Source organism: Leucopleurus acutus (genome assembly GCF_964270905.1).
Source record: "Leucopleurus acutus genome assembly, chromosome: X".
NCBI lineage: Eukaryota > Metazoa > Chordata > Mammalia > Artiodactyla > Delphinidae > Leucopleurus > Leucopleurus acutus.
Window position 1 is genome coordinate 12,528,923 of NC_139148.1, and position 23,888 is coordinate 12,552,810.

Here is a 23,888-nt window from a genome sequence, read left to right on the forward strand (position 1 = left end):
TACAATTGACTAACTACATCCTCTCAATTTTTCAGTTTAAATGCTTAAGAGAAAGAGAGACTCTTTGGTAGTTGGCCAGGCAGTTTATTGGCTGGTTTCGATCATTATTGGCTGGTATCCATCCTAGTCCAACCAGTCATCACTCTTAAACGAGAACCGCCCAGTGGGGTCTCCCTTCATCGGGAGCTCCAGGCAGAGCAGCCCAAACCAGAAGATATAGACTGCTATGTTCCAGGCTCTATAGAACCATTAGACTTCCAGGGAACAGTTGGTATGTTCCGTACACATTTGGGAAATGGCTGGTCTATTTTTCTATCTCTAGGAAGGATTTTCCCAGAGCTTTCTTCTTAAAGAGCTGTACTATCCTGAAAAGAGCTGGTCCCAAATTGAATATTGACTTCACCACCTCTGAAACCATCTGAGCTTCAATTTGTTGCCTGTAGAGTGGGGATAATAGCACCTACCTGTTGGAGTTGTCTGGAACATAAATGAGATCATTTCAATGCTGTTCTCTGCTTGGCACAAGGCAAGAGCTTAGTAAATGGGATTTCTGTAATTTCTTTGATATTTTATGAATATTTCATCATAGAAAACTGTTGGCAATGCATTTTTACTTATTTTTTAATTGTAAAAATGATATATGAATATATATGAATATTTTAAAGCAAACCCTAGACATTATATTATTTCACTGATAAATATTTTAGGGTGTGTTTTTGTTTTGGGGGTTTTTTTTGGGCTGCATTGGGTCTTCGTTGCGGTGCGTGGGCTTCTCATCGCAGTAGCTTCTCTTGTTGTGGAGCACGGGCTCTAGAGCGCAGGCTCAGTAGTTGTGGCACATGGGCTTAGTTGCTCCGCAGCATGTGGGATCTTCCTGGACCAGAGCTCAAACCCGTGTCCCCTGCGTTGGCAGGCGGATTCTTAACCACTGCGCCACCAGGGAACTCCTAGGGTGTGTTTTTAATAAATAAAGATTTTTAAAAAGCACAGAACCACAATACCACTATTATACCTAATACTTTAAAGATAATTCCTTGATATCACCAGTACTAAATCTATATTTGATTTTCTTCAATAGTCTCAAAAATATCTTTTTATGGTTGTTTGGTTTGGATCAAAATCCAAAAGGAGTCTACATATTGCACTGATATCAGTCAGTCTATAAACCATTTTCTCTGCTCTTCTATGCCATATATTTGTTGAAAAAATGGGGTCATTATTCCTGTAGAATTTTCCAGTTCAGGATTTGACTGACTGCATCATCTAGCAGGTTCTTCTATCCCCACATTCCTTGAAAACTGGTACATAGATCTAGAGGCTTATTTAGATTTAGATTCAAATTATTTCTCTGGCAAAACTATAAAAGAAATATTTTATACTATCTTTTATGTTTTAAAAGTTGTGAATTTGAAATAGTAGCTCAATAGTTCCCATGGCATTTTGCACTTAGGAATACAAGACTCCCAAGAGAGAAGGAGGTAAGCCATTCGCTCTGGTTTCTGCTTCATGCCTGAGGGAATCACCTTCCCTTGGAGAGTTAATGGTACTTGTGACTGCTATCTGCCAGAAAATGTACATGGAAGTCATAACTACCAGTTTATCTCTAATGGATTTATCAGAGATACCTTTAGTCATATACATCTCTGGCTGAGGATATTCACATATCTTTCATTAAAAATATCAATTCCGGGCTTCCCTGGTGGCGCAGTGGTTGGGAGTCCACCTGCCGATGCAGGGTACACGGGTTCGTGCCCCGGTCCGGGAAGATCCCACATGCCGCGGAGCGGTTGGGCCCGTGAGCCGTGCCTGCTGAGCCTGTGCGTCCGGAGCCTGTGCTCCGCAACGGGAGAGGCCGCAGCAGTGAGAGGCCCGCGTACCGCAAAAAAAAAAATCAATTCCTTGCCTACATTCTAAACTAGGAATTAAAATGTTTGAAATGACTAGTGACTAGAGAAAGCACCACAGGACAGTAGAACCTCCTTTGAAATTTTTTTTTAATAAGTGTTTTTTTTGTTTTTTGTTTTGTTTTTTTCGCCATGCCGTGTGGCATGTGGGATCTTAGTTCCCGGACCAGGGATTGAACCCGCCCCCCTCCCCTGAATTGGAAGCGTGGAGTCTTAATCACTGGACCGCCAGGGAAGTCCCTGTAATTGTTTTAAACGCACTAATACAAATTATGGACGGAAAAGCAAACCCGGGTACACAGAAGCAGGACTACAGTATTGTTCTGGAGTGTTGGGGATATCTGATAAATAGTCACCTTTTCTCCCCTACGTGAAGTGGGAACAGAGAACTAGATGTAGAAATAAGACAGATGACAATAAAAATAATTCCTTCTATATCTCATAAAGCTGTTTGGAGAATGTGACCTAGGTGCCCAGCAATAATGAACTTGCAGACACTCTGATCTTCTAAATTAGATATGCCACTCCCCTTGTCAGGGACACTTAGATAAACACAGGCCTCTCTAAGCCCAGTGCACATGCTGGGTTCTTTTTCCCAAACTCACCACTCAAAACTCACTCCCCCTTCCCTGGAGGGACGCAGAAAGTGAGCGAGAAGTTAGAGTGCAGCCGAGAGTGGTAACTCAATGGAGGTTTAATCAACATGGAAATAAGTGGAAATAACTGTTCCTTTCTCACTGAAGTCCACTATATAAAAGAGCATCACAGGCAGAACCCAGTGTCAGCACAGCGTTTTCAACAATGAACACCCTCGCATTTAGGTGGTCCCAACGCATATCACCTTCTACACTACAGCAGCTCATGTGCAGTAGAACAAATGTTTGTGCCGTGTGGCAAATCGCAGTGCTGGCAGATACCAAGATAGAAAAAGACCCAGTCTTTGCCCCCCAAAGGCTCATCCTCTAGTGGGTTCTCAACAGGTGGACCCAAAATAAGTGTGTGGCCCACTGTGCTAGGCGTTGTACGGGGAGTTGTAGCAGGCATGGAGATGCTCTGCTCAGACCTCCCTTGAAGGAAAGACTTGCTGTTCAGCTCTCAGCTCCTTCTGGATCCACTTCACGTTTCAAGCTATGGTCATGCTCTTCTTGGGCAGCTCCTGACTAATGACAGAACCAGGTAGCAACTGAGGTCACCTTCTTTTTGGGTTGCCCCAGCCCGTGACCAAGCCAGGTGGTGATACAAGGGCTTGGCCATTTCCACCAAGACAGGACCCCTTCATTGGGCAATCTTTGCTCCTGAGCTTCCCATTGGGCTGGTGTAGGGCGACCAGCTGTCACCGTCGCTGGGACTGAGAAGTTTCCCAGGGCATAGGACTTTCAGTGCTAAAACTGGGAAATGCCCAGGCAAACTAGGATGGTTGGTCACCTTGGCTGGTGTAGACCTTGTCAGATCTGCATCAGGGTCTGACAGCTCCCTCTGCCCAGTCCTGCCTCCTTCCCTTTCCCCACAGGTGTTCATCAACAATAAACTCTGTGTCCTCCTGACTACATCTCAATGTCTCATTCCCAGAGCACTCGACCCACGACAGGGGCACAGGTAGCACAGAAACCAGGAAGGACCTAAATATTGCAAGAGAAGATGAGGCTGAAAGAGAGTGGGGGGGCGGGGGGCGGGGAGATTCATTTGTTAATTACAGGGATGCTTCTGTGTGTGACTTTTTCAGCGACTATTTGTTCTGCAACCTTTGAAAAAGAAAAGAGGCTTATGTAAATACTCAGTGACAAAAGGTTTCCTAAACTGCATTTGAATACTCAAAATGAAGGCTTTGCCAAAAAAAAAAAAAAAAAAAGCCAACCTTCTTGTTCCAGCATCCTTTGTTAAACACGCGTTGTTATTCATTCCTGTGATTTAAGAAGAAAAATAAATGGAGCTTCAGGTTTTCTGAGAAGTATTCTTAAAATCAAGAAAGAATGTGGGCAGAATATTACTGCAGGGGGAAGGGAGCAGCACCCTTCAGGGCCAGGACTAGGATGAAGTAAGCCAGGTACTTGGGGTGCAGCATTTAAGGAGGCGCTCGCTGTGAGTTCAGAGTCAGTGCTTGCATGAACCTGACAGTCAACGCCTCCTTAAGTATTGCACCTCAGGGGCCTCACTGACCTCACCCTAGTCCCGGCCCAGGCACCCATAATAGTAATAGATAACTTCCCTCTTCCCTGCCCCAGGTACAAGGCCATCGTCCGGCCAATGGATATCCAGGCCTCTCACGCCCTGATGAAGATCTGCCTCAAAGCCGCACTGATCTGGATCATCTCCATGTTTCTGGCCATCCCAGAGGCTGTATTTTCTGACCTACATCCCTTCCACGAGGAAAGCACCAACCAGACCTTCATTAGCTGTGCCCCGTACCCACACTCTAATGAGCTGCACCCCAGAATCCACTCCATGGCTTCCTTCCTGGTCTTCTACATCATCCCGCTGTCGATCATCTCTGTTTACTACTACTTCATCGCCAAAAATTTGATCCAGAGTGCTTACAATCTACCCGTGGAAGGGAATATACACGTCAAGAAGCAGGTAGGTGCTTAGAAGTGATTCATTTCCTCCTTGGGGATTTGATTCCTTGCGTTTCTTTAGGACTCCACTGACAAGTTCAGTATCTGGGTGGTCACGTTGCCTGATTCTGCAGTAGAAGTGGTGAGTGATCTGTGGCCAGATGGTAAACAGGAGCTCCTAGCTTCAGAAGACTTGGCATGCAGGTGTTCTTTAAGAATCTGGTTCTCTTATTAAAGAAACCTAGGCAAGCGAGGTGTGGAGAACCTGAAAGCTTTGGAGTATGGGTTTCTTTTTGAGAAAAATCTGTTGTTGTTTTTTAAAAAATAAAATGTTGAGGCTCCTAGGGATGTGAGTTCTTTAAGCTCCAATCACATTGTTTGGGTGGGAAGACAGTTACCACATGTGATAAAGCAGAAAGGGCAGGAAAACGAGGCTGGTTGAAGAAAAAGCAGTAGTTTGATTAAGATGGGTTCACATTGATTTGAGTTCAAATCCAGGCTTCCTGACTTACTTACCCTTTCTGAGAGTCAGTTTTTTATCCATGATGAGGGTAATAACCCATATATTGTAAGGCTGTTGGAGGATCACAAGAGAGACACATGTACCCCCAGATGGCCCAGAGTGCAGGATGCCCTCCTTATGTGTTAGGCTCCCTTCTCCAATCCCCCTGTCACCCCCGTAATTTCATCCTGTGGTATAAATGGTAGAAACCAGGGGCTCTGGCTTTGTCGTCTTCATCAGTTTTTGTCTTCTAGTCCAAATGTAGATCGTGTAGTATTTATGATGGAAAAGCAGAAAGACTCCCTCCATTTCAAACGTGTAGCTGACTCAGTTGGAGGCTTCACCCTCTAAAATTCTTTTTTTCCCTCATCAATTATGGGGGGAAAATGGCAGTTCTCAGTGAAACTGTCTCCCTGCTTGAAAGACCTCTCAATGGTGAACATCCATTGTACCCCAGATTCTTTAAAGAGAACAATGTTTCCCCTTGCCGTAGCAGAGGGAGTTGGGAAAAAAAGGAGATGCTCAGCCCGCTTTTCTCTGAGACCCTTCCTGTGTTATATAGGCCAGAAAAAACTTGAGAGTAAAAAAAATAATAATAGGCAGTTATCTTGGTTTGGCGAATGAGGAAGAACAAAGCTGGCTGCTTTTTCAGGCCTCAGAGGGAAGAAGAAATTATTAACTGTGGAGCCGAGAAAGACATGAAGTCATATGGCTGATAACTGCACCAATGCCCTCCTGAGGACAGAGGGGCACTTACTAGAATTTCATCGTGCAGTCCACTCAAGCATGTAATCAACTTTGTTTAAAGAGCTCAGAGGCACATTGGAACTATTGAACTTGTTTTCTGTGGCCTTGTGAGCCCGTCCATTTCCCTAATTCATTTTCCCCATCTTTTGCTCTGCCCACATCTTTGCCTCTGTGTCACTCTGTCCTCAGATCGAATCCCGGAAGCGCCTGGCCAAGACAGTGCTGGTGTTTGTGGGTCTCTTTGCCTTCTGCTGGCTCCCCAACCATGTCATCTACCTGTACCGCTCCTACCACTACTCCGAGGTGGACACCTCCATGCTCCACTTCGTCACCAGCATCTGCGCCCGCCTCCTGGCCTTCACCAACTCCTGCGTGAACCCCTTTGCCCTCTACCTGCTGAGCAAGAGTTTCAGGAAACAGTTCAACACCCAGCTCCTCTGTTGCCGGCCCAGCCTGATGACCCGGTCTCACAGCTCCGGCAGAAGCACCACCTGCATGACCTCCTTCAAGAGCACCGCACCCTCCGCGGCCGCCTTCAGCCTCATCAACGGAAACATCTGTCACGAGGGGTACGTCTAGACTGACCCTTGACCCTGCCCCCTAGGGACTCCTGGCTTTGCCTTACGGCTGGTAAGGAACCCTCGCCTCTGTTGTTGTCTCTGTACCCTCCAAAGACCCTTTGGCAGGCTCATGAGCGATGTGGGCGGGTTGGGGGGAGGCCCAGATGGGTCACCATTATGTTGGAAAGGCCCATCAAGGCGTGTGTTTTCCATTTCAACTTGTGAATGCTGCTTCTGACGCAGAGCAAACTTTCCCTTTTTTAGAAAAGGGAACAAATAGGAAATCATTATTTTAAGCATTAAACCCTGACATACAGATGTGCTCAACTAAGTCATAGAAACTATATGAACAACCAGATTTATATAGCAGAGAAATTGTACACTGAATGTCCACTTTGTGAAAGACTTCACCTTGTCATTTCTTTAAGCACAAGTCAGTGCTTTAAGAATACGATTTGAGTCGTTTTTCAGGAATACTTATAATCACAAACCAAGGAACTTTTTTTTACACTTGTAATATGAAAAGTCAACCCTAGGCGAGTCCCATGTATAAGGGACAGTCCCCAAACTGATAACACTGGAAGCCAATTTAAAACAAATCCCTGAGTGTCGATTGTTTTTAAAAGACATTGCTGAGGACATAGGAGAAACACTCACCACATCATTTTAAGGCAAAAACACAACCAAACACACTGACACATATATTGAGGTCCAGGTGTAGCTGGGGAGTGATAGCTCACACTCTGAATTCTAACTCAATGCAGGTCCTTTTTGCTGTTGCCCAATTGCAATCATCCATGGTGTGGTTCCACCATATCAGAGAAATCCTTCGCGGGGAAAATTGATCATATTATCCATTCATCAAACATGTATAGAAGTGCATAAAGTACAGTATTTATTTTAGGCATATAGGTTTTCAGACAAATGTATTTACTTCTATTTGGCTGTCCTTGTCTGCTACAGTGAAGAAGTAGTTTCACATGAGAAGAAAGGGATCATATTTGAGTGGAAATAGAAACATGTTTACATTTAATATCTGCTTTACCTAAAGTCTGTGGCAGGAAATGAATTCGATGTCAGTAATATGTGTTTCTGTCTCAGTATGTGTAAGAAAGTTGCAGGGGGAGGTCTCAGCTTTAAGAACTGATTGAAAGACAGCTACAGATACATTAAGTTTCTACTTATGAAGAGTATTTATGAAACAGCCCATGTGCAGAAAAATACTGGACTTAAATCTTTTTTGTTTTCTAAGTGAGTAAAAGGATTTGACTCTCTTTCTTTAGATACCCTGAATCAAGTTTTTCTTGACTCAAGGACAGGCCAATTCTGACAGATTGCAAATGTGTTACCCCACTTTCAGATAAATCCAAATTCTGCAAATGTGCCCTCACGTGTAGCCCTCACACACTAAGACAGTTTTAGTTCCGGTTTTCTCTATCCGGGTGAGATAGAACAGTCAGCTCTCTTTTCCACATGAGATTTTTATAAGATTTTTGTGTCTTGATACAAGGAAGTGCTCACTGTCTACAGAGCTTTAGCAGTTGGGACCAAGACTGTTGTAAAGATCTGTATTTATAATTGTATTAGCTGGAGTGAACCTCTGCACTTCTTCTGTTTGCTACATGCAGTTACATACTGTACACACCTGCTTTCCTGGTGCTCCATAATTACATGGGACAGTTTGAAAAGCAGACAGGTAGTATAGCTGAAAGAACCAAGATTTTTAGCTTGACATCCCAACTCTGTCATATGTGTGTGTGTGTGTGTATATATATATATATATATATATATATATATATATGGCTAGCATTTTTTTAAATCTCTAGAATGAGAGGACAGTCCCTTCTATTGCTGAGATCCTCTGAGCCCCATCATTGTTTCGATTTCTGTCTCTTTAGCATTTATGTAGCCACCTGCTCACAGTTGTCCCACTTCTGCCACCTTTGCAGCAACTCCTCTTGAGAAATCCTTCAACCACCATTCTACACTCATGTTCCCAATAGTGGAATGGAAGGAGACAGACAATTCCATTGCTTCAAATAATTTGTATGAATGACATCCCGTTAGCTTGTTATGTTTTGTAATTAGAGCTGAAAGAGATAGAAGAAAACACCTTGCTCAATCTCCTCCTTGTACAAAGAGTACCTCTCCTATTCACACTTCTTCAATCTCCACGCACCTGTTATCTTGAACTGCTGCACCACAGTTTTACCCTTGGCTTTCTTCAAAACTCTTGAGTATAAGTGACTCCATACCTAGCTAGTTGCTAAAGTGCATAGCATTCTGGGTTCCTAGCATGACTTGTTCGAGCATCTCTGATCTCCCTGCTTCCGAAGACATTTTGGGAGTAGGACTTATCTTAATGCCTCCTTCATTTAACATCATGGCATAGACTGTGTCTGGCCTCCTTTCTAGCTTCTAGATAAACAGGAGATCGATGTCTGGGTCTAGCTGTGTGTCCTTAGGCAAATCTTATCATCTCTTTGAGACTCTTCAGTGAAAAGGTTGGAGGAGGCCTTTGCCAGCCAGTGACCTAGAGGACTGATCAAATTATTTTGTGAATCAACTGATGGATTGACTCCAACTTTCTCACTGGGGTGAACTCAGCCGGGCCCTTCTCTAGGGAAGTCAAATTTTTATTTCACCTCCGGAACCTAAAATCACGGTGAGGGAGACCCAAGCCCCCACGTGGTATCACCTCTCTGTTAGGGCTGAGTGTGGCAGCGGCTGGAGCTAAGACATTTCACTCCTCGCCTCCAAAGATAATCATGTTTAGAGCTAATGTCTTTGGTGAGGGAAAAAAAAATCAATTTTGGCTGTGGAAAACCATCTGTGTTTATTCAGTTTATTCAGACACTACCTTTCAATCTATCTTAAATTGAGCCTCCCTGAGGCAGGCAGCTCAACAGTGACAGATTAAGCAATAAACAAAGCAGTCTTCCCACCAAAGGCTGCTGCTCGGAGGGATTTTCCACAGCAAGAGATCCTGGCCCCGCCATGTTGTTGACGTGATGATTCCCCATAAGTGCAGATGGCTGAACCCTGTTCTTCTGGCTGCCCTCACTCCCCCACTGAACCTGGCCTTCCGCCTCATTAATAAGCCCTGGATTTCCCTGCTTTGCCCCACAAACAACTTGGGTTCATCTTGAAGGATGGAGAGCCCTTAGATAAATAAACAGTTTAGAGGCTGCTTCACACAGACCAAGTTCAGCTTGTTATGAAAATATACGTTAAATAGAAATAAATAAACTTGTCCACAAGACATGGGCACACTTAAGTTATCAAGTCTTCACTTGTGCCCAAGTAGCCGTTGGTTACTGGTTTCGGAGTCTACTCACGTGCCAAGTAGCTTCTGGTAATAGTGATTAGCTTTGTTTGGGGACTACAAGTTGAATGACACCCTCAATCTGTGGACTGCAAGGTGGCTAAGTCACTTTTCCCAGGAGCCGGATCGAAACGATGGCCCCGGGAACCTGACTGTATGAGAGTGGAATAATTGTACATACGGTGTTGTGATGAGATGGGGAGGTGCAAACTTTCTTGCCGTTTGTGCCCTTCACACCCACACCAGGAAGGAGCTCCCATTAAAGAGTAGCTTAGAATTAACCCTGGGTTGCTGAGAGGAACGGAGCACATTTGAAACATTCGTCTAACACTTGGCTGAATTTTCATAAAATGGATTAACAGCTGAAAACAAAGGAATTAGTCACTCTCCTGGGACCAGGCTTTGTGTGAGCTAGTCAATGAAACCGAGCGCTAACAAGCTCTACTTCATTCTGTATCTGGATGGTCACTTCTCTCAGCCCCAACCTCGACAACTCCGCCCCCCGCCCCCGACACACATGCACGCCCAACACAAACACAAACACTGTAATATCAAGCAATCTCTTACCATGATATTTGGCCTTCAAAGACACCCTTTTTTAGGAACAATCAACAAACCGCACACTGAGAACAAGTTTTTCTCACGTGAAAGTTCACATTAGAAATGCATTTGGTGGAATTTATCTAAATTTTTAAAAAGTTGAAGAGCCCCTCGGTTAAAATATTACATAGTCACAATTAATTCAAAATATACTTTGCATTGACCTAGTGTTCATGGTCTACATTGCCTCATCTAATCCAAGCCTTCGCTGCTGACCAGAGAGCTGCTTTACATCCTTTACTGTGGAAATTTGTAAATGACATTGACTAGTGACCATTCACTATTAGATTAAAAGGCCCAGGGAACCATGAGGCCGAAGCATGAAAGTGTGGGTATGGGACAAGATTGACATTAAAAAAGATGATTTCATATGGTTCAACGTAACCTGATCTCATTCATTCTCATGGTCCATTCTGTGCTATTGAAGAACAGTGCTGATCGTCACCACCCCAGTTTACAGGATAGTCTGTTGCCCCTGCAAGTGACTCTGTTTAACTTGGCACGAGGGAGTGAATGGAGTTGTCGATGGTTGCCTCAGGAGAGGCATACTATTGGGAATGGCATTCCGCGTCTGAATGGAGTCCTGTGGCTCTAGAAGTGCTGGAAGGAAGGGGCTCAACTTCCCCAAGCCCCGAGGATGTGCCACATGCAGTGCTGAGCACGTTGCTGTTCATCCTAACCAGCACCTTGGAGAGCATTCAGAAGATGAAGCCAAGGCTCAGGGAGATCGCTCCACGACGCCAAGGCCACACGGCACAGCTGAATGACAGAGCATTAACCTGGGCCTGCATCTCTCTTACGTCCTCGTCCAGTCCACCGCTCGGCGTTGCTTCCCAAATCCAGCCCACGTGAGAAACTCAGTCCATGGAACATAATAGACCGTCCTGTTCCCTACTCTAGATTTTGTCCAAAGGCCTGAACTAGTGATAAAGTCAAAGAATATGCACAAAGGGCATCGAAGATGTTTCTAAGCATATAAGTTAAGGACTCACTGCAGGCAGAGGCTGAAATGCAGCACAAAGTAGGTGGGCAAGGAGGTCCCTTAGTTCAGTTAGCCCCAGAGACACAATTCAGTTGCAATCGAAGGCCCTGGGAAGAATTTCCCACCTGGTTATGTGAGTAACTGAGGAGAAAAAAGCCTTGGTGAAGTGCCGTGTTCAGAGAGAGGAGCCCAGCGAGAGGAATCAGTCCAGGCGCCCTCCTTCAAATCAGGATTAGCTGGCGAAGAGGTGTCAGGAAGAGGTGGAACCACCCACTTCCCCTCAAAAGAGTAAGATATGACAGTGGATGGTTTCCTGGAGTCTGGAGACGCAGGCTACGTGAATAGCCTTGAATAGAAAACGATCTCCTGGACTAAGGGGCCAAGTCATGGGCTCAGGTATGGACCTATAGCTATCTGAGTGCCCAGCCCTAAGTGCCCTGTTACAATCCCAGACATCACTGTCTCTCTGCTCTCTCTGAGCTCACGTTCTAGAAAATAAGATTATTTTCCTTTTTTTACCCAAATTTAAATTTCATTCCCAGAGCTATATAATGCCATGGAAGGACTCACGTAATTTTATGGTCTTTTAAAAGGATCATTTTAATGGATAGTAAAACCTCACACACTGAACACCTCATTAATTCCCAGACAAGCTTGAAAATTTTGGTATAATCCAGGAGTTCAGTGTTCAAAGTACATTATATAATTTGGGCCTGTTGTGAATCTAAATTTTTCATCACTTTGCTTCAATTTTAGCTACTGATATTGATATATCAATATTGACCATGTACAACATTAAGAAAGTTAAACTGATTTTCTTTAAAAATGTTTTTTCCTTTAATTTGGGCTTGACTGATTCAAACATGACCTTTTTGCATCCGAGTCAGCAGGGTTTTGGGTGATAAAGTTTGTTGAAATGGTCAATTTAGTGAGTTGTAAAAATACCTGGCACAAACTTCTTTAATGTCATTTTCCATTTTGTTTTAAATATTATACTCATATTTTGTAAATTATAATTGTACTTGTTACTATTAACTGTAAATATTTATTACATTAAAAATGTGCTCTGTATTAAATAACTCGGAACAAGTTCCAGGTGTGGTACTTAGTATAAATAATGTCATGGCTTGGATTTGCCCAGACTCCTTAGAGTAATGAATTATTTATAAGAAATTCACAATAATAATGTGAATGATTCAGATCCTTTTAAATGTGCAAACTTAACTGTGTGACCATGTAAAATTTTGTCTATGAATCGTGCTCATTGATTGTACTCTTATTTTTCAAGAAATGTTCCCAGTGCTATCCCATTGTACCTGGTCTGTATGACATTAAGTCAAATCCAGCGTAGTAAGCTGAATATTCAAGTCACAGAAGATAAGAAATGTGTTTTATTTCTTAATATAATAAAGCATAATTTATGAAATGGACAGATGCATGTATGCAATGTTCAATAAAAATATAGCTGTTGCATGAATGTAGTCTGTGGCTATATGCCCCATAGTTCCTTGGTTCCAGAACCATGTATCAATACACCAGAAGCACCCAGGCTGCTTGTTGCAAAAGGCAGATTCCCCAATTCGATCCCTGTTGACTCTGGAACATCTGAGAGCGTGGCCTAAAAATCTGCATTTTAAAGCACCCTAGGGGGTTCCTTAGAACGTGAGAGTTTTGTTTCATTAAACTTTTAAAATACGTATTTAACTTTTGAATAAGTAAGCCATTCTCATGATTCAAAATTGAAAACACAGAAAGGTATTCAGTGAAAAGACACTAGGCTACTGCAGTCCCCTGTCCTCACAGTTCTCAGCATCCGTCACCACCTTCCTCCAAAGGGTGGCCATTGTTATTAGTTCCTTACATGTGTATACCCCTGAACATTATTTGTGCATATGCAAATAAATGCAAATATGTGTTTTCCTGTATCCCACCACCGTTTTACATTTTACAGAAATGGTAGCATATTATATGCATTGTTTTGCCTCTTGCTTGCTTCACTACACACTGTATCTTGGCGATCTTTCCATATCATTATATAAAGTTCTTCCTCATTCTTTCTTTCCTTTTTTTTAAGAAAAAGTATTTATTTATTTATTTGGTTGTACCGGGTCTTAGTTGCGGCACGCGGGCTCCTTAACTGTGGCGTGCAAACTCTTAGTTGTGGCACGCGTGTGGGATCTAGTTCCCTGACCAGGGATCAAACCCAGGCCCCCTGCGTTGGGAGCGCAGAGTCTTAACCACTGCGCCACCAGGGAAGTCCCCTCATTCTTTCTTACACCTACAGAGTATCTCCTAATTTATTTATCCAGTCTGCCATTGATGAACATTTAGGTTGTTCCCAATATTTTACTATTACGAACACTGTTGCAGTGAATCACATATATAATTTCATGCATGAGCAAGTGTTGGAAGAAGAAATCCTAAATGTGGAACCAAAGACCATGCATCTTAATATTTTTGACAGTTATTCCAAATTTTTCTCTTTAGGGCTTGAATACCAAAGTTTGAGAGCCTCTGCTTTCCGGGATAATCCTAATCATCAGAGAGCAGGAAAGCCGCAAAGAAACGACACAACAGCTGGCCGCAAATGGGGGCTGTCCATGCTCCCTGCGCCCTAGGTGAGAAGGGGTAACCAGGCATGCCCATCAGATGCGGTCAGCCAATTCCGGGAGGGGCACACTGCCAGCCAGGCCCAGGGGCTCCGGCGTGTGGAGGTGTGTATAACCACCGCCATGGGGTCATCTTGGGAGAAGGCTCTCTATTCTCAGGTATATCACCACCTCCCCTGCCACACACCCCACCCTTGTGAAGTATAGCACGTACACCCCCTGGTTAAATTGTAAATGCTCTCTGAAAGTGTCAACGCTTTAAATAGCTAAAAGCGATGATTCATATTTGTGCCTGAAGTAGACTCTGTATCTCTAGTTCTCCTGGATTACATGGGAAGACGAAAATCTTTGAGGCACCCAGGGCATAAAAACCCAAATTGACATTTAAGATTGATCCATGTTAATTGTTCAGAGCTCCACCCAAAGCACAGGTGATTTTTCCTATTAGAAACTCTGAAGCATGCTGCCTACTATGTCAGAAAAGAAAGCTTTATTAATGCACAGACTGTAGTTTGAGAATTTAATATTCTCTTAGAGTCATGGATTATTGGAGTTGGAAGACACCCCAGAGAATGCCCAGACCCAACCCCACATCTCACAAATGAGGAAGTTAAAGGAAAGTGTCATGATTTGTGTTTCCACACGTCATCAGGCTTTGGGAAAATGAAAACTAATTGGCTTGGAGATGACTCGGATGAGGAGAGGTCATCAGGCCCTTCTGCTAGAGAGAAGGTGAATCACGCAGGACTGTCCTATCACACACCAGGCAGAGAACCTTCCTGTTCACTGGGGTCAATATTGAGAAACAAGAGAAATGGGATAATATGTTGTCAAGAGAACGACACAAAAGCAGGAGTCCTTCCCCTTAAATATGGACTGAACTGTGCTCAGTATTACAGAAATGAATTTATAAAAGCACAGCCCCCTTCCCAGAGCTGAGATTAAGGAGGTCAAGCATTTTGCTTCCTATCACTTGTCAACTTTGACACCTACCCAGTGTGTTACCCAGTGTGTCCCTCCCACCTCAGTGCCTCTCAGAGGGACTAGACTAGCTCTGACTCGCTAGGGTGCTGTTTGCTAGAACACTCTATGTTGGTGTGTCCACTCTTGAGGAGTTTCCCAGGATATTGCAAAAGTATGGTCAGTGGACCAGCAGTGTCGCCATCACCTGGTAGCTAGTTGAAAATGCAGACTCTTGTGCCCGGCCTCACACCTATTGCATCAGAATTCTAACAGATGCCCAAGTGAATCCCACCAGATGCCCAAGTGAATCCCATGCATATTCAGTTTGTGGTCACTGGCAGAGGACATCATTTACTGTGAAGAAGTCCACATTGGGCTTGATATTTTTTTCTGTGCCATCTGGTGATGTCTACACATTTCCCCAAAGCACCTGGGTGGAGAGCCTTGGAATCCCTTTCCTTATGTGGCCTGAGTTCAATTCAACACCTTAGGCATTTGGACCTAAACTCTGTCCATACAGAGTGGCAAGGTCCCCCAGCGTCCCATCCCTGCTCTCTAAGAGCTGGGAGTATACGAGTTGAGGACATCAGCCTTGCAGGACTGCTCGCCCTTATCGACCTAGAGTCATCTTAGAACTCACCACACAACTGATTGTTTTTCCTTTCTGGGTGGTACACAAATGAGGTCAACCAACAGTGGCTGTTGTCTGTTGTACTCAAGTCATGCCTTACTCAGAAAGACTAATTTTACCTGATTTACTAATGGGACATGTCATGCTTCCCACGTTCCCATGAGAAACCTTTGTAAAACAACAACAGCAACAACAAAAAGTTGTATCTGCTTGTTGCTTAATGTTTCTTTTAAAGAACTGAGAGCTATCTGCCCATTAAACCCACCTCAAAGAAGGTACTGCTTTCCTGATTAGATGTTGCTTTTCCAATTTTACCTAGGTCAAAAGAGGTTGTTCTAAGTCCAGTGTACCTGCCTTTTCAGAAGTGGAATCCTGACTGCAGGCAAAAGCTTCTTTGCTGTTCCTTTAAAGCAGGGGGTGCAGTTCTGCTTGAACAAATGAAAAAGAAAAACATCTCACGAGCCAAGGGCTAAAACCAGTTGGGTCCTCTCTGAATGTCGTGGCAAGGATGAAGGGGCATCACCCCCTTACTGGTCTCTAGGTCTCTTGAAGTTTCTGCCTTGTTGCACATTTTAAGAGAAAAGGGATCACTCCAAATTGTGCAGGTGCCTAATAATGAAAGCCAGTCCTCCTTTGATGCCAACTGGTTATTTATATTCACGACCAAAATCACTGTCTCTTAAGATCCTTCACCTCTTTTTGTGGCCCCTTTGCCTTCTAAGGGCCGTCAAAACTCCCCCAATCACTTAAGTTCAAAACCTCACCATCGTCTCTGGCTCCATCCATTCACCACCACCCACATCCAACTAGCCCCCAACGCCTGCAAATGACCATCCAAAACGTCTCGGGTAGCGGCCGTTTCCCAAAGGCTATGTTCTTCCAGTTCAAAAATACTTCTTCTGCTCCAGGGCCCCACACTTCTCCATGATCCACAAGCTAAGGGAGTAAGTCCCCAGAGCAGGGGTCTCTGAGGCTGGATAGTGGAGGCCATTCTGATGGCTTGGCACCCATGTCACGCCCAACTTGTTATAATTTTGACCCTCACCCCTGAATCTGCCCAGCCACATGTCACTGCCCTAGATAAGATATGCTCCTTGCTTAAACCCTTGCAAATAGTCCCTAACTGGCTCTTATTTTCTATCTATTCTTCACGTTTCTTCTAGATTATGCTTCCTTATGTATACCTCTAATCATGTTGCTCTCATGCCCACATTCTGTTACTGTCCCTTTTCCTGAGACGAAATCCAATGTTTCTGGCCTGGATGTCAACTCCCTACTCCCCAAGCTTGTGTCCCACGCGCTACCCTTCCCCCTGCACCTAGAGAGTTCTTCCATCCACACTTTGCTCCTGAGCGGTCCCCGACACCTCTATAGCCCACTGCTTCTCAACCTGGGCCACCCTTAGAATCATCCGGGGAGCTTTAACAAAGCCCGATGCCCAGGCCCTGCCCCAGAACAACTGAGTCAGAATCTCTGGGTTGGGGGAAGAACCAGGCATCCCTATCCCAAGCTCCCCAAGTGATCGCAGTGAGCAGGCAAGGTTGAGGACCACCTCACCTGCAATGCCCTCTTGGATCTCAGCCGGCCTGAATCCACCCCATCCCTCAAAGCTCAGCTCCCGTATTCTCCCTCCGAGAAGCCCTCCTGCTCTCCTCTGCTCACACGGCACTTCCTCTGTGGGTCCCAGCTTTTATCATACCCTGCCTTGAATTATATTTACTTGTGTGAATGCTGGTCTCTCCTGGTAGATCAGGGACTGACAGTCATTTTCTATAAAGGGCCAGAGAGTAAATATTTTAGGCACTGTGGGACGTACAGTCTCTGTCAAGACTACTCAACTGTGCCCTTGTAGCATAAAAGCAGCCACAGAGGGCTTCCCTGGTGGCGCAGTGGTTGAGAGTCCGCCTGCCGATGCAGAGGACGCGGGTTCGTGCCCCGGTCCGGGAAGATCCCACATGCCGCGGAGCAGCTGGGCCCGTGAGCCATGGCCGCTGAGCCTGCGCGTCCGGAGCCTGTGCTCTGCCACGGGAGAGGCCACAGCAGTGAGAGGCCCGCGTACCGCAAAAAAAAAAAAAAAAGTAGCCACAAATAATACGTAATGGATGCATGTGGCTGTGTTTTTAGTAATCTGTATTTGCAAAAACAGGTGGTGGGCTAGATTTTGGCCTGAGAGCTGTCATTGCTGACCCCTGCATGAGACTAACATAGTACTTTAGGGGCAGCAATCTTTTCTCCTCCCTCCCTCCCTCCCTCCCTTCCTTCCCTCCCCCTCCCCTCTTCCCCTCCTCCTCAAAAAAAATCCAAAAAACCCCTTTGCGGAGCTCTATGTGGCCAGTCTCTCACAACCACAGCCTCCAGCGCGAGCAGGCAAAGTGAAGTAGGAAGAGTCAGCGTTCATCAATTCTGCCTTTTAGGCAAATATTAATATTTACCTAACTTACTCCCTATAGAACTGTCAAATGATTCCATCTGCAGTGCACAGAATCACTCACCGACAGTGAGAATGCATTCCCTATGCCAGGACTAATTTCCAGCAGTACGTGGACTCCCTTCTACCGTGCTGTAGGCTGGAGAGCACCTTGAGAAGGTTAGTAAGGTGCAGGCATCTGAATCGAAGTCAGTGTCTGTAAGAGGCAGCTGTCCAGTTTACAAACCCAGACTGGAGGAAAGCACTCTGATTAGCAGAACCAACTGACATTGACCTAATCCACCCTTATTAAAAAAACTATGCCTGCTCCAGACATGAGTGAAAGGAACCAGGGCTCCCTGGCCTGTAACCACAGACAGGTGAGGCTTCTGTCAAAGTTGTTATAAGGTGTCTTAATCCATTCAGGCTACTGTAACAAAAATACCATTGACTGCGTAGCTTATAAACGACAGAAATTCATTTCTTACAGCTCCGGCGGCTGGAAAGTCCAAGATCAAGGTGCTGGGGATTTGGTGTCTGGTAAGAGCCCACTTCCTGGTTCAGAGATGGGGCTTTCTAGCTGTGTCCTCACACAGTGGATGGGGTAAGAGAGCTTCCTCAGGTTGCTTTCTATAAGGGCACTAATCCTGTTCACGAGGACTCTACTCTCATGACCTAGTCCTGTCCCAAAGGCCACCGTTCGTAATATCATCACCTTGGAGGCTAGGATTTCAACATATGAATTTGGGTGGTGGCGGGGTGTGAGGACAAAGACATAGGGGTTCATTTCCATTAGGAAATACGCTGGTGAAAGAGGTGCAAAGACAAAAGTAAACTTTCTCACGCACACTCCCAGAGAGTGGCTTATTTAAAATAAAACCACTCTCCCACTATCCCAGTCATCCCAGCCTTGTATCTCTTAATTCCCCTTTCTTCTCTCTACTTCAAAATGTATCTCAGGCAGTAAGAAGAAAGACTGTGTACAAACTACTGGACTGGAATACACAGACAGAGCAATAAGAATACCAAAGTAAATGAAAAATATGAATAAAGAAAAAAGATAATATTTAGTGACCACATGATCATCTATATATGCAATGTCAGATCACCTTGAAAGGACAGAGGCTCATAACATCTTGAGGCGCTACCCCTTAACTGTAGAAAGTTCATATATTCGAACTGAAGTAACCTAAGAGGCTAAGCCTGGCTGGTGAAGGAGGGGATGGGTCAGCTTGCTGTTTCTCCCACAGCGTGCCACCTGCCCTGGGCCTCTTGCCTTGAGGGCCAGCTGCCTATCGCTCATCACTCCAGGACAAGGAACCATTATCTGTCAGATTTACAGAAAGGGAAACTGCTTAGAAGTTTGCAGGAATGTGGCATTTCCCAGGAAGCCTTTAATCAAAGAGACAGGAGCCAAAATGAGGACCCCCATGTAGGAGAACTGGAGAGACCAACCCCGCAGAACATAGACAACCCACAGAGCCCAGCCTACGGCTGCTCCGAGACCTACAGGGTCCAGGCAGGCCTGAGAGGCTGAGCATCCCCTCACTTGCCCTTAGGACCCGCAGGACCGGGAGGGCCTCCGTCTAAGGAGGACGCCCTCAGGTCAGCAGAGAGCGGAGTGTGAGCCTCTGACAGACATCGAGGTGAGGACCCGGAATGAGGAATGAGGAAAGGACTCAGAGCAGCAGGGTCCCATAGAGCCCTGCCCTGGCTGTCGCCCATGGAGGTCTGGAACAGCCGTGGCTGGATCTGGGTCACCCTGACTGCCAGCTCAGAGGTTCCAGAAAGGTGAGGGTCTTGATCCGAAGCGAGCAGCCCCAGGTCAGCTGAGGGTGGCATCCCAAGAGCGGGCCTGACACCACAGCGCTCGGGGGCAAGGCGAGGATGGTGAATGAGGAGTGAGGGAGCCACCCCCCCAGGACATAGGAGGCCCCGCGAGTCTCTCCCCTCCCGCCTCAGCTGAGCACCGGGGGAAGCCCAGGGAAGAATCCTCATTTGGGCCTGGAGGGTCACAGGGAGGAGGGCTTTGGTTTAGTGGGGTGGCTGCAGTTCTATAGCGGTTCAACAAGAATAAAGGTTAGCGGTCTGAGCACTGTGAGGGGATCCCCCCCAACGAGCAGAGAGGTTCACACAGAGTCCCAGTTGTTCTTATCCCTGGACCGCCCACGGCAGAGCGCTCAGCTCAGGAGCCCTTCATTTTTGCCTGGAGAGTCACAGGGATTGGAGGGCCTTGGGATAAGGGGGGGCCCCAGTTTTGCAGAGGGAGGAGCTTTAGCCCCAATTGGTACCCCAGTTAGGGCCCTGAGTACTAAAGGGCTTCTCCCCAAAACAGGGGGCCTGTCAGAGTCCCAGCCCTGTTCTTGGTCTTAGGAGACCTGAGGCAGGGGTAACCAGATGTGCCACGGCCAATGTCCTAAGGACTCACTGCAGTGAGGACCTTGGTTGGAGGCTGCAGAGGGAGGAGTCCCGATACGTATCAGTGGGGTCCCAAACAGACCTGCCCCTGCTGTGGGCCCTCAGAGGCCCTGCACAGCCTTGAATGGATGTGGTTCACCCTTTCTCCTTGGGGAATCCGAAAGGTGGGGGGACCGTGGTCTGCTGGACACAGACTCAGGAAAGTGGAGGGTAGATAAAATATCTTAGTATTCTTTGGCCTTTAGGCTCTCCAAGGATTGAGAACCCTTAATCACAACACTAGCAGGGAAAAACAGGAGCGCCTTTTCCTTTCTGGGTTAAGATTAATAAACAAAGCAGAAATTTCAAGACATCGGTGCATTGAGGGATTTGATATCACTCTTTTTTTTTTTTAACTCTGAAATCTATAGTGCATATAGAAAAGCATATAAAATATGCATGTAGAGTTTAAAGAATAATTACGTGAACACCTATGTACCCACTTGTACATTAAGAAATAAAACATTGCCAATACCTCAGCAACCCCCAGTGGTCCTTTCCCAATGGCATATCCCTTCCTACCTGGTATGGATTGAGTGATTATGCCCCCCAAAATTCGTATGTTGAAGCCCGAATGTCATGGTATTTGGAGGTGGCGCCTTTGGGGAAGTAATTAGGTCTTGAGGGTGGAGTCCTCATGATGGGATTAGTAGCCTTAAAAGAAGAGGAAGAGAGCTAGCCCTCTCTCCACCTTGTGAGGACATGACAAGAAGACAGCCATCAACAAGCCAGAAAGAGAGTCCTAGCGAAGAACCAAATCTGCTTGCACCTTGATCTTGGACCTCGCAGCCTCCAGAATTGTGAGATAGATGTTTGTTGTTTAAGCGCCCCAGTCTATGGTAATTTGTTATAGCAGCCGGAGCTAAGGCACTACCCCAGAGGTAACCACTATTTTGAATCTTGTGTTACTTGTTTTCTTACTTTTCTTTTTCCCAACTTTGAATGTGTTCCTGAACAATTTAATCCTTTGTCCAGTTTTACCGGCTTTTGAACTTTGAGTGGAACTACATTGTAGGTAATCATCTGTGACTCGCTTTCTTTCCTCTCTATTATGTTTGTGATAGTCACCTGTGTTGAAGCATGTGCTTCTAGTTTGTTCATCCTCATTGCTGTATAGCATTCTGTTTTGTGCCAGTCTCAGCCTATCAATAACCAATGTTGTGGTTGGACTCCCCCTTGTAGTTTTTATTATGATGACAAGATGCCCTTCAGCAATAACCAACAGGAAACTGAAAAAATAAAGGTTTATTACTTACAGGACCTGGAAATTACACAGCACACCTGGGGCCACACAACGAGGTCATAGGTAGAGGGAGGGGGAGAGAGGGAGGGAGAGAGAGAGAGAACACAGGACTGGGGTTCTGCTTTTGTTGGGGTCGGGGGTGGGGTCGGGGCACTAGGGTTTTGAGGGCTCACTCTTTATTGGTGAATTTAAAACACAAGTGGGGGGATTTAAAGCACAGGAAGAGAAAACAAAAAGCAGCCCAAATGGTCAGTTATTGAAATCAACCAAGATCTCTAAAACAAAGGAAACTTGAGGTGGGGGCGGGGTCGGTGGTCAGCTGGGCTCTTTATCTAGTCTTCTGGCTGGTGATGTGTTTATTCAAGATAGCCCTCTTTGAAGTGGGCTGTCAAAGCTTCAGTCAGGGCCTTGCATTACAAAAACAAAAGCCAACTGTCAGGGCTTACACTGCATGTTCCCGTGTCTAAATATACCATAACGTATTTATCCACTTTACTTTGGTTAATATTTGAGTTGTTTAATGCTGCTGTGAATATTTTTGTAGATATCCCCTGGTTCACCTGCACAAGAGTTTTTCTAAGTTTCATATTTAGTAGTGGAATACTGGGCCATAGGGCATGCATAAGTTTAACTTCAGTAGGTGATGCCTAACTCTTTCCAAAGTGGTGGTACTCATTTTCACCACAGTAGGAGAGAATGTGTTGATCTATATTTTTGACCAATGTTTGGTATCTTTCCACTTTTTAATTTTTGTTCATTTGATGGGTAGTGATGTCTCATTGGGGTTTTAGTTTGCATTTCTGTTTACTAATGAGGTTGGTGGCCTTTCCAGACGTTCATTGCCCATTTGGATATTCTCTTGTGAAACATCTGTTTAAATTCTGTACTCATTTTTCAGGTGGGTGATTTCCTTATTGATTTTTATATGAGTTCTTTACATATTCTGGATATAATCCTCACACAGTTAATATGTTTTGTAAATATCATCTCATACTACATGAATTTCGTTTTTTTCATAATTTTTATGGTGAGTTTTAAAGAAGTCTTTAATTTTAAGAATTTCTCTCAAATTTATCAATGCCTTCCTTAAAATTTTGTGGGTTTTTTTTTTTAATTAATTAATTTATTTTTGCTGTGTTGCGTCTTCGTTTCTGTGCGAGGGCTTTCTCTAGTTGTGGCAAGCGGGGGCCACTCTTCATCGCGGTGCGCGGGCCTCTCACTATCGCGGCCTCTCTTGTTGCGGAGCACAGGCTCCAGACGCGCAGGCTCAGTAGTTGTGGCTCACGGGCCTAGTATCTCCGCGGCATGTGGGATCCTCCCAGACCAGGGCTCGAACCCGTGTCCCCTGCATTAGCAGGCAGATTCTCAACCACTGCGCCACCAGGGAAACCCAATTTTGTGGTTTTTATTTCTTGTTTACGAAATCCTGCCCTACTTTAAGATGATAAAATATTCTTTCATATATTCTTCTGAAGCTTTGTTATTTTGCCTTTCATATTATTTCTTTAATTCAACTGGCATGAATCTTTGGAAAAGTTGTGAGAAGTGTATTACATTTCTATTTTATCCATATTCAATGTCAATTACTGAAAAATTCATCCTCTCCCCAGTGATATGTGCCTCCGGTCATGCACTAAGAGTCCACACATTAGTGTATTTGAGGGCTCTGTGTTTTTTAATTGGTTTATTTGTTTATCCCTGAGCCAACACTACATTGTTTTAATCATTATAGCTTTATAGTAAGCCTTGCTATCTGGGAGGGTAAATCCCTCCATCTTGATAGCGACAGAGTAAAGGGACAAATTAGGTAATTAAATAGTTAATCCCACGAGGGTACCTTAAGTAAAGAAAAAAGTATGGGAGACCCCTGTAAGTTAATGATCACTCAAGAAAACAGGTTTACTTAACCACAAAACCAAGCAGGCTTGCTTAGCAACAAAACCATGTGACAGAAGCACGAAACATGCCCCCAAACAATAAAACAATGGTGGCATGAGACCCATATCCTGCCCAGTGAGCTAAGTTAATGATCCTTAGGACATGCTCTCTGTACACATAAAAAACGGTAATTTATGGAAAGGTGCTCATTGTACAGAGACCTGAAATAATTTTTACAGACCTGGCTTGACCATGTAGGGACAAAAAAACCTCCCCTGCCCAACGTGGAGGAGGAGCTGATGATGGAAGCATGACGTCTACTCAAGAGTGAAGAAGAAAGTGGTCTTTCACACCCCCACCCCCACTTTTCCTTGGATTATAGAACTGTAGCCCCTCAGTTCTGGCGGCACGGCACCCTCTCACCCGCCTGCCTGCTTGTAAGCCTCACAAGCGTCCTATTCTAAGAAATCACTTCTTAGCTATCACTTTGCCTCTCGCTGAATTCTTTTGCACTGAGACATAAAGAAC

At 45.0% G+C, this 23,888-nt stretch overlaps 1 protein-coding gene across 1 annotated transcript in view; it reads left to right on the forward strand.

Annotated features, from left to right (window-relative positions):
- GRPR (gastrin releasing peptide receptor) overlaps positions 1-6,284 on the forward strand; it is a gene marked incomplete at both ends in the record, with an annotated part of 30,067 nt that extends 23,783 nt beyond the window's left edge. The window contains 2 exons of the mRNA XM_082864154.1: positions 4,127-4,478; positions 5,895-6,284. Coding sequence (XP_082720280.1) covers positions 4,127-4,478; positions 5,895-6,284 — 742 coding nt within the window. The remainder of the gene's footprint in view (positions 1-4,126; positions 4,479-5,894) is intronic.
- Between the last annotated feature and the right edge of the window lie 17,604 nt (positions 6,285-23,888).